Source organism: Lipotes vexillifer, unplaced genomic scaffold, assembly GCF_000442215.2.
Source record: "Lipotes vexillifer unplaced genomic scaffold, Lipotes_vexillifer_v1.1 scaffold496, whole genome shotgun sequence".
Taxonomy (NCBI): domain Eukaryota; kingdom Metazoa; phylum Chordata; class Mammalia; order Artiodactyla; family Lipotidae; genus Lipotes; species Lipotes vexillifer.
The window spans coordinates 9,296,025-9,307,792 of NW_006786690.1; the positions used below are offsets into that span (position 1 = coordinate 9,296,025).

The 11,768-nt window shown below is 52.2% G+C and overlaps 1 protein-coding gene across 1 annotated transcript in view; it reads right to left on the minus strand.

Annotated features, from left to right (window-relative positions):
- Positions 1 to 3,489, minus strand: part of LOC103077825 (protein-arginine deiminase type-1) — a 32,617-nt gene extending 29,128 nt beyond the window's left edge. Inside the window, exon 1 of the mRNA XM_007459259.1 lies at positions 3,398 to 3,489. Within this exon, the coding sequence (XP_007459321.1) occupies positions 3,398 to 3,489 (92 nt within the window). The remainder of the gene's footprint in view (positions 1 to 3,397) is intronic.
- Positions 3,490 to 11,768: the final 8,279 nt, after the last annotated feature.

Consider the following 11,768-nt stretch of genomic DNA (forward strand, 5'->3'; position numbering starts at 1 on the left):
TAGAAAAAATCCAGGAGATCGTCCCCAGCCCCACCCAGCCAGCCTTCTCCTCCATCCCTAAGGATAAATGTTCGTGTGATCTGCAGCCTGGGGCTCTGATTCTGGCCTCTGGGCAGCCAGGGAGCGCCAGGCTGGATGACTAATGGATTCCCCGTGCCACACCCCCTCTTTTTTGGCATAAGTCCTCTGGAGACCACCTCCAAGAAAAGGACAGAGACAGCCAGGGCCGTCTGGCCAAACCCAGGGGGTCGCAGTGGAGAGCTAGCCCGCTGGGGTGAGGGTGTAGGATCTGCAGCGCATGCTGAGTCAGGGGATTTCTAAGGTTCCTTGGGCTGGGACCCCCTGGGGCACACAATTATCCCCAAATAAGCAGCCTAGAGAGCACATGGGAGAATTAATCACATCCCATGACTCCCACACGCCCATCTCCACTGGCTCTGGAAGGTTGGGAGTCTGGGCAGCTCAGGTGACCAGCACAGGTGACCCTCTTCTGGGGGGCTTCCGCCTTCTACCAGCAAGGCCAAACAGAGGCCCCTTGCTCGGCCTCAGCTGGAGCCAGGCACCTGGCACTGGGGGTGGGAAAGCCCCAAGTTCATCATCAAGTACAGCCCCTTCATCCTAGCCAGCCAAGGCCCTGGAGTCGGCTTCAGGCTCCTCTTAAACCTTCCCAGGTTGTCAACACATGGCCCCCTTCCTCCACCTGTCTTGACAATTCTACATCACCTTTCTCCGCCTATCAGAGACCTCAGTGGCTGGAAGTTCTTCTTTAGGTCTACTTTTAAACCAACTTGCTGCAGAATAAACTTCTGTTTCCTAGTTTAGAGATTCTCTGTGGCTATGACGCTAGTCACTACCGACGTCCAGGGTGAAGTTTCTTTTCTTTTTTTTTTTTTTTACATCTTTATTGGAGTATAATTGCTTTACAATGGTGTGTTAGTTTCTGCTTTATAACAAAGCGAATCGGTTATACATATACATATGTCCCCATATCTCCTCCCTCTTGCGTCTCCCTCCGTCCCACCCTCCCTATCCCACCCCTCTAGGTGGTCACAGAGCACCGAGCTCCTCTCCCTGTGCTATGTGGCTGCTTCCCACTAGCTATCTATTTTACGTTTGGTGGTGTATATATGTCCATGCCACTCTCTCACTTTGTCCCAGCTTACCCTTCCCCTCCCCACATCCTCAAGTCCATTCTGTAGTAGGTCTGCGTCTCCATTCCCATCTTACCCCTACGTTCTTCATGACCTTTTTTTTTTTTTTTCTTAGATTCCATATATATGTGTTAGCATACGGTATTTGTCTTTCTCTTTCTGACTTACTTCACTCTGCATGACAGACTCTAGGTCCATCCAGAGGTGAAGTTTCTTGAAGGGCTCTTGGGTACAGGTCCCTCACGGTGCTCACTCAGAGCACAGCAGCTACAGACAACCAGGCAGCTTCCCCGCGGCTGGGCCACGGCCCGCACCTGAGGGTGCTAAAGTGCTTGGTGATCCCAAAGGAGTTTACAGATGGCATCGCCCCGTGTTCCCACCACACACCCGCTGATCTGTCCTCTGCTCCTTCCACCCTCTGAGACATGATGGGAAGAACAAATAGTGGAGGAAAGGGAACCCACAGAGCTGTCAGAGCTGTAAGCACTTCCCACTCTCACAGAGCAAGGGGCCCTACACGTGCATGCTCACACTCATCCTCCCCCTAAGCCATTAACGTCAGTGTTATTGCTTCCCCATTTGTCAGATGAGGTAACAGGCTCAGAGAAATGCAGCAGCTTGCCCAGGGTCCCACAGCCACCAGTGGAGCTAGGATGAGAACCTGAGTCTGTCCAAGTCCAGAGTGTGGGTGCTTTACCGCCACGCTAAACTGAATAGGGGGCTTAGTTCATCCTGCCAGGGCCCAGAGAGGGCCAGTCGTTTGGCCCACGCCAGACAGCAAGTCAGTTGCAGAGCCAGAACCAGAACCTAAGTCTCCTGGCTCCCAGTCAAATGCTTCTGTCCTCAGTCAGCAGCACAACCTATCATGTAGGGCCTGAGGTTCTGAAATTACCTTCCAGAAATAGCCATCCCCTGGGATGAGAACAGGGGTCTGGAATCAGGAAGATAGGGGCTCACTAGAGACCTCTTCCCTACTTTTGATGTTAAAGCAGAGTTGCCAGATAAAGTACAGGATGCCTAGCTAAATTTGAATTTCAGCTAAACAGCACTTAAAAAAAAAAAAAAGTACATTCCATGCAATATACTAAAAAAAAAGCATTTTTAAAAATCTGAAATGTAAACTTAACTGGGTGCCCTGTATTTTCATTTGCCAAGTCTGGCAACCGTATGATAAAGGGCAGCAGAAAATGGGATCTCTGTTAGCCACCCAGATGCAAGAGAACCAGCCCCACGCCAGGGCCCCCAGCATGACTTAGAGCCGAGGTCTGGCCTCCCAGGGCTCCTGGCTCTCCCTCCCCAGCCCCAGGCCACCGCCCCACAGAGGGAGGCAGGGAGGTCTTCTGGGGCAGAGGCTCCCCTGAGGCCAGGTGAAGCTGGGCCCAGCTCAGATCCCACTTTATAACAGACCTCAGCCCCCACCTACTCTGGGAGGGAGACTCCCACCTTGACTGCCCCCTGCCCATCTGCAGGGGCTCTGGTCCCATCCGATCCAGTAGAGATGGAGCTCGTAGAGAGTGTGTCGAGTTGGAAAGACCCCCAAAGACCCCCAGGACCAACTTCCTCAATGGCCAGGTGCGGAAACTCACACTGGGCCAGGTCCCTGGACTTCCATCTGGGTAAAGCCAGGCCAGGGAGGATTGGGACCAACAGGGGAAGCTGATGCTTCCACTGCCCTGAGAGGTGCCATCAGTGCCATAATCACCATCATCCTCCTGGCAAACACAAGCCCCAGTCTTGTTCCAAGTTCTTTTCTTTTATTAACACATTGAATCATTCCCTAACCACTCCGTCTTGATCCCAGTCGCCCTGGCTGGCCTTCTAGGATCGAGCTGCACCACACACACTGCCCCTCCCCACCTCAGAGAGGTGGGTCATTGGCAAGAAATTGAGGGCAAAATCAGGGGAGGCCAGTCCTGTCCCCCGTCTTGAGCAACAATTCATTCTGATGCTCCACACAAGTTCCACTGGGATGTCAGAACGCAGAACCCAGACCCTAAAGTCTGGCCCCAGGGGTCAGAGCTGGAACCCTCATCCAGGGGCTTGAGGCCAAAGACTTGACCCTGGTGCCAGGAGCCAGAGCCCCAAGATGGACCTGATATCCTAGTCCCTCTGCTCTGCTGTCAAAATAACCTCTTGTCAGCATCCTCCAATATGCCCCATTCGTCCACCAGGCGCCCACCCCGTTGCCGCGGGTCCTCCAGCCCAGCCCAGCCCTCTGCAGCCAGGTGGGTGCTTTCGGCTCTCACCTGTGAACATCCACGTATGTTTCGATTCCCACCACACACACAGCGTAGGTGGGCTTCTTCAGGGACAGCTGCACAGCTCTCTGTGGGGCCATCCTGTCCCCCGGGCTCCAAGCCTCCATGCGCCCTGGCTTCCTAGCTCCTCTCCTAGGCACCTCGTCTCCAGGAAGGAGCGTAGGTTCTGAAGTTTCGGTGCTTTCCTCCTCCCTTTTATTTCACACTATGACCTGATTAGTCTGCCTGAGCCCGGTCCCCACCTCCATGCCCATCCCTCCTCACTCGGGCCTGTCAATCCAAGAGGCTGAGGGACGAGGCACCCAAGGAGTCTCTGGGGGATGGGGAAGGGGGGACCCCTGGTGGAGCAGGGCTCAGCTGTCAACAGAAGACAAGCTCCCCAGCAGCCCCCGTCCCCCTTTCTCTAGCTTCACCTCTATCCTCAGACTCTCAGTGCCAGAATCCACACGGTAACGATGTCAGCATTTTCTGAGGGCTCTGTGCTGGCTAAGTGGCTTGCAGATCTTATGTCATACATTAAGGGATCAGTTAGCACATAAAAGCACGGTGCAATCAGACTGTTCCGGCTCTGCCACTTAGAACCTATGATCTTGGCAAGTTCTTCAAACTCTCTGTGGCTCCGTTTCTCCACGGAGAAGATGGCAGTTGGAGCCGTAGTGCCTGTTCCACCGGGTTGATGTGGGGATTACATGAGCTAATGTGCAGGAGGGTTAGCACAGTGCCTGGCACCTAGTATTCACTAGAAGAAAGCCTGGCAACTATTACTGGTCTCCTCATTTTACAGGAAGAGTCTGTATGAGGGGACACAGTCCCCACCTCCAGAAATGCCCAGCCTGATTAGGGAGATGGGAAACACAAAAATGGCATAGACTTTTACTTGGTTACTTTTGATTTTGAAGATCTTCCTGGAACGATCCTTCTTACTGCCAACATACCTGGTTGCAAGTGTTCTTGATCTGCAAAGTTCATTACACCCAAAAGCACTGAGGCAAAGTCTAGGTTTGCCACATGGATACGGAACCCAGCAAAACAGCACTTCAAGGATGCTCAATGATTTTGTTTCCATCACTCCCACCCCTCCCCATTAACCAGGACCTGAGCCATTTTGTTTATCTGTAATGTAATGTGGAGTGTATAAAACAAGTTCCTGAAGAGCATGTGGGGTTATTCCCATTAGAGAAGGATGGATGGATGGGTGGGTGGATGGGTGGATGGATGGATGGGTGGGTGGAAGGATGGATGGGTGGGTGGAAGGATGGATGGGTGGGTGGATGGATGGGTGGGTGGATGGATGGATGGGTGGATGGATGGGTGGGTGGATGGATGGGTGGATGGATGGATGGATGGATGGATGGATGGATGGATGGATGGATGGATGGATGGATGGATGGATGGATGGATGGATGGATGGATGGATGGATGGATGGATGGATGGATGGATGGATGGATGGATGGATGGATGGATGGATGGATGGATGGATGGATGGATGGATGGATGGATGGATGGATGGATGGATGGATGGATGGATGGATGGATGGATGGATGGATGGATGGATGGATGGATGGATGGATGGATGGATGGATGGATGGATGGATGGATGGATGGATGGATGGATGGATGGATGGATGGATGGATGGATGGATGGATGGATGGATGGATGGATGGATGGATGGATGGATGGATGGATGGATGGATGGATGGATGGATGGATGGATGGATGGATGGATGGATGGATGGATGGATGGATGGATGGATGGATGGATGGATGGATGGATGGATGGATGGATGGATGGATGGATGGATGGATGGATGGATGGATGGATGGATGGATGGATGGATGGATGGATGGATGGATGGATGGATGGATGGATGGATGGATGGATGGATGGATGGATGGATGGATGGATGGATGGATGGATGGATGGATGGATGGATGGATGGATGGATGGGTGGGTGGGTGGGTGGGTGGATGGGTGGGTAGGTGGATGGATGGATGGGTGGGTGGATGGATGGGTGGGTAGGTGGATGGATGGATGGGTGGGTGGATGGATGGATGGGTGGGTGGATGGGTCGGTGGACAGATTGGAAAGAGGGAGGAAGGCAGGTTGGTGCATAAAGAGCTGTTTGCAAAGATGATGATGATAACGATGATGCCAATGGTGATGATGATGATGGTGATGATGATGACAGGCGATGATGAGATGCCAGCAAACGCGTCCATAGCCCTCACTGTGTGCCAAGCACTGTTCTAAGCCCCTTCCATGGATTTACTTATCTAATCCTCATGACAATACTAGTTGACAGGTACTGATTAAGCCTGGAATCCCAAGTTCAAACAAACTACAGCCTGGGTGTGCAGGATGTGTCTTTTATGGGTTGTGGGCAGGGCAGGGGCCTGGGCAGGTCATGATGTCTTAGAAAGAAATGTACTCAGAGCTGGAGGAAAGAAGGAGGCAATAGCAGAGAGTGGGCAGAGAGGCTGAGAGGAACACAAATATCCCCATTTTACAGGAAGAAACCGAGGCACCGACAAGTTAAAGACCCTCTTAAGATCCATAGCTGGAAAGTGGTCACGCCAGGACTTGAGCCCAGGCCATCTGACCCTAGAGGGGCTTGTACTGTGGAGGCTTCTGCCTGGGAAGAAGAAAAGCGTGTCCTTTTTACCTTTTCCTCATGCTCAGTTTTTATAAGCAAATATTTTTACCTTTGAAAAAAATAAAGTCTCTCTTGGAAGGAAAATAAGAAGAGCCTCCTGCTCCCAGCCTCCCCACCCCTACCCTCTGCAATTCGCTCCCTTCCTCTAGTTTCTTCTGGTTCTGAGAACACTTAAGACACCAAGACCTGCCCAGACCCTTGCCCTGCCCACAACCCACAAAAGGTACCTCCTGCACACCCAGGCTGTGGTCTATTTGAACTTGGGATTCCAGGCAGGATTGGTCAGGTCTGGGAGGAGGAGGGGTGGGGGAGCCAGATGACATCATGGCCCCTCTCCCTTCTGGCAGGTAGGACACAGCTGGGTTTGCCTCCAAACACAGCGCTGTGCAGGGGCAGAGGCCTGGGGGTTGCTGGGTGACCATGAGACGACTCCAGCACAACTCCAGGACGTCCCTGGAACCACCCAGGGAAACTGTAGCAGGGAGGGGGTCTGGGGCTGGTGCTACCATGCCTAGCGCCTCATTTTCCCCATTCTTCAACAATTTTTTGAGCACCTACCATGTGCCAGGCATTATTCTGGCACTAGGGATACAACAGTGAAACCAAGTCCCTGCCCTCATGGGGCACACAGAGAAGCAAGAGGGACAGGGAATAAACTGGGAGGCTAGAGAGGGGGATGTCAGGAGGTGATGAGGACAAACAGAGCAGGGTACGGGACAGAGAGGATAGGGGTGCTGCTTTGATCAGGGAAGGTCTCCGAAGAAATGATACTGGGACAGAGATCTGAAAATGAGACCTTTGTGATCTCAAGGGCTCTTCCAACCTCTAGGTCATCTACGATTCCATTCTCCCTGCTCCAGTCTCCCTGTCCACAAAGCAGGGCTGTTGATCGAGCTCAGAGTTTCCAAATGCCTTCAGGGGTCAGGCAGATAACATGTGTGAAGCTACCAAGTACAAGACAATAGGGACAAGTGGCAACTGTGGCAAAGGGAATAGAGCCTGCTTTGCCCAATGTATTGAAATTCAATGTTCCTTAAAAAGCAGAACACTATGGTTCAAGCAAAACTAACTCATTTGTAAGTCAGATCTGACCCTTGGGCCTTTAGTTCGAGACCCCAGCACTGACTGTTTATGAATTGCTGGGTAAGGAGGGTATAACTCCGGTTGGGGAAGTCATATGATGCCCACGGGGATAAGCTACCTGGGTCCAGGTGAGCCTTGGCACCATCGGGGCATGGAACCTGCCTGTCTCGGGCCTTGTGACCAGTCAGAGTGGGCTCTGAGCTGTTCCCATGATAGCTGACACCAGCTGTGGGCTCTTCCACTCTGGGGGAGCCCCCCCCCACACACCAACACACACACACAGAATCTGTGCCTGAGCTTTCCTAGGACAACAGTGGAGGGAGGGAGGGAGGACCTGCAGAGCTTAGCTCCTAGACACCCTGCCCTGTGGCCTTTCTCCATGCCCCACACCCCTGAGCACCACGGGAAGAGTTCCCTCTACTCTCCAGAATCCTCAGCTTCAAGCTGGAAGGGTCCCTGGAGACCATCAGACCAGCTCCTCCATTTTCCAGTTGGGTGAGCCAAGGCTCAGAGAAAAGCAATGACATCCCTGAGATGACATAGCAGTCACTGGATCCAAGGTTTTCCTTCCTTCCTTCATTTCTTCATTGAAAAAACATCTATTGGGCACTTTCTGTATATAGGTGCTGTTCTAGAAATCAGAGTTCTCACCACCTGTTGAGTCCTCTCAGTTTCTTATATGGACACACCCCTCTGGGACCTCCCAGGCCACCCCCAACACCCTTCTGTGCCCCTGATGCCCAGAGCAGGATCCTGGGCCCCCAGGTGGATGGAGGAAGGGCCCGAGGGCTCTTGAAACCACTAGGTGGCATTTTGGGGGTGCTCCGAGAAGCCCCGGTTCTTTATGTCTCAGAGCAGAAAGAATTCAGCAAAAGGCAAAGTGACAGATAAGAAGTGATTTATTAGAATAGGACGCTTGTGAAGCTGACAAGCGAATGGGCAAGAGCATGCCACGCCCCAAGAACTTAGTGGGCTACCGTTTTATAATCAAAGGAAAAGTGGGGAGGGGGAAAGACCACCTTCTGCCTCATTCTTGAGCAGACGTCATGCTTCCATCATCAGCTCCTCCTCCAAGTTGGGCCGGGGAGTTTTCTTGTCCCTATGTGGTCAAACCACGACTGTAAATGATTGATTTTTATGTGTGCAGAGAGCATGTCCTAGGGGTCATTAACTTATTGAGCTCACTGGGCAGGATGTGGGACTCATGCCACCATTGTTTTATTGTTTTGGGGCATGTCTCGTGCTTCTGTTGAATTGTTTCACTGTTAAGCAAGCTTGCTTGCTTTTGTGGCTAAGCAAACCTGTTTTCTTGAGTGATCATTAACTTACAGAGGTCTCCCATACTTTTTTCTTTACTTACAATCCCCTAGTGGGATTGACTATTTAATTTGTCCCTTTACTCTCTCCCTATTACTCTGACTCAGCCATTGTGAGAAGGCAGGATACCCACTAATTCCTGCGGGGCCAGAGCACCTGGGGCTAGCGGCTCTAATGGCAGGAAGTGGTGGGGGCCATGAGTCACCCAACTGGATCCACACTGTCCCCTCAGAGCCCCGAAACCCCAGCTCCGGTCACCAGGGACCTTCAGGAATCACCAACTCCTTCCTCGGCTCTGGGACATCTATGGCTCCACGTGGCAAGGTCAACAAAGCTAATGACACCACGTGGGGGGCTGGACTGGGCAAGGTCTAGGCCTGGGGGGCTGTGGTCAGGTAAGATCAGCCCCATCTCTGCAGGTGGCCGACTCAGCAGCCTCCGCAGCACATCGTCTCCTTCCCCACCGCCAGCATCGAAAGTCATACCACCTGACCCGTCTGCTCTCCCTCTCAAATCTCTCTTGACCCCACCCCATCCTCTCTGTCCCCACCCTCATCCCCGTTGCTACCGTGGTCCCAGCCACCATCATCTCTCAGCAGAGACCTGAGCTGCCTCCTGGTCCCCCAGACCCCAGACTGACTGCATTCCATGCTGCAGGCAGCAGTGATCTGTTTGAAACCTACATCTGATGACATCATTCCCTGAGAAGCCTTCCACAGCTCCGTATGGTCCCAGGATAAAGGAAGGTGGGCAAAGCCTACAGCTGGGGGCTACTGTCTGGGGTTCCAGTCTGGGCTCTGCCATTTCTTAGATTTCAGGACCCTGGGCAAATGATTTACCTTCTCTGAGGCTCAGTCTCCTAATTCATAAAGCCTGGAATAATGTAGAAATTATTAAGGACATATGTAAAGTGCCTGGGACAGAGTGGATCCTCAAAAAATAGAAATTTAGGAATTCCCTGGCAGTCCAGTGGTTAGGACTCGGTGGTCTCACTGCCAGCGTCCCGGGTTTGATACCTGGTCGGGGAACTAAAAGCCCATAAGCCACGCGGTGCGGCCAAAAAAAGTTAGAAACGTAGCCTGGCATTCAAGGCTCCCAGACCAGGCCCCTGATGAGCCTCCTTCACTCAGTACCTGACCCCTATCTTGATCATTTTCCTCTGGGCTGCACTCCCTCCCTTCCTGGGGTTGCTCCCTGACCTGGGCTTTTCCATGAACCTCTGCCCATCAGCAGCCTTCCTGCTCTCCCTTCCCCATTTCCACCTCTCTTCCTCCAGCATCCACTCCACAGGAAGACTCAACACTTCCACTTCTTTCATGGATTCATAGCCCACATCCTAATAAAAAGGATTTGAGACAGCTTACAAAATACATCCAGGATGTGATTGATTTTTTTAAGTGAGAAAATGAAGTCAGAGAGTGGGAAAGAAAGAAAAAGACAGGGAGAGACGTCCTATCTGGTTGGCAGACTTAGCTGTGAGTTTCCTGGTGGCCCAGGAAAAAAGGGAAATGCAATCAATTCTGTGAATCATGGTGCTCAGAAGTTAAAACTAAACCAGTTGAGGAATAGAAGCCTGGCTCTTCCAGGCCCTGAGAACTGCGAGAAATGCCCCCACCACTGGGTGTAGTTTAATAAATGGGGCAAGGGTGGAATATTCAACTAGGTGATTCACAACATCGCTATGGTTGGGTTTGGCTTGATTCACAGGTAGACTGGGGAAGGGACTGTCTATAGAAACACGCGCTTTGTATCCTTCCAACTCTCCTCCATCCTTATTTTATCCAAACCTTTGATTAAATGGGGAGCGGCAGAGAATTTGGGGGTGTCCTCTTTGATATTGGCTCTTCCTTGTGCTGAGAAAGCAGAGATTCAATACCTTCGAATGTCAGCCAACCTGGCTACGGCCGACATCCCACTGTGAGAATAAGCCTGGAATCAATACCTTCTACCAGCTTACCCAGAGCTGGAGAATCATTCCTGGAAAGGGGCTTGGGGACAGCAATGTGTTAGGGGGCGTCCCCTAATGCTGAACTCCACACCTAGGCAGGCCCTTCCAGAAAACATGGTCTGCGGGCCTCACAGAACACACAGAGACTGAGAGGTCCAGAGAAGGGGAGTGACTTGCCTCCAAAGACACAGCCAGGTGGAGGCAATGTGGAGTAAAAGAGAATCAACCTCAGAGCTAGAAACTTGGATTCTCAAGTCGTCTGACACTCTCCATCTACATCTGACCTATCCAACTGCTGTTCTCACCAGCTATGTTACTGACGAGACGTCATCAGCCAAGACTCCCACTGGAGAAACCATTGTACAGAAAGGTTCAGCATCTTGCCAAAATCAATCACCCATTTATTCAACAAACATTCCTTGGGCATCTACCATGGGCCGGGCCATGAATAGATGAGAAAGACCAGATCCCAATTTGCCTTATAGGAAAGCATGGTTTATGGGGAACGTGGACGTGTGAACACGTTGTCACGAGGAAGTTTTGTAAAAGCCACAATAAGGGGATGTGCTGAGGATCAGGGATGCATGCACGGAGGGAAGGGAGGGTAAGAATGCGAGCCAGCGCTGACTGAGCACTTACAACGTGCCAACTAAGCGCTTTGCAGGCATCATCTTTTCTTCTTGCATCAAACCTAGGAGACAAGCGCTGTTGTTGCCTCTGCTTTGCAGAGAAGGAAGTCTAGTCTCAGGGAGTTTAGGCAACACGTCCAAGGTGTCCTGCTAATGAGGACAGAGGCAGAGCTGCAGCCCCATCCATGGGACTCAGAGACTGTGTATTAATCGCCATGTTCCACTGCCTCCAAGGAGGATGAAGCCAGGGTAGCACTTGTGTTGTTATAGGCTGCAGGGGCCACTGGCCTCAGCCTCTCCTGTTACGTCACATGCACCCCCAGCTTCTGCCCTGGGAAGGGCGAGACTGTCCTGTGTCTGGCCTGCTGGTCCCAGAGCAGCCCCGATCCCAGACCCCCGCACAGAGGCCTGATGGCAGGAGGACCCAAGAGATACCAGTTCCCAGATGCCTCACACCATTAAGGTCCTTTGGACACCGGCCACCCAACTCTGGCACCCCTTCAAGCCCTGGAGCCTCCCAGGACAGGGACCCAGGCCAACCAGCCCCTGCTGGCCTTGGCCTGGCCTGAGTCTTGGGGTCAGGGACTAGCCTGGGGGCAGGGGGGGGCCCTGATGGCTGGGGTAGAGGAGTGGGGGTACATACGCTCCTAGAAATTCAGAGAAATAGGAGGTTTTACAGAGAACCTGGAAGTTCAGGGGGCCACAGTTAAAACAGATTAAAGAGC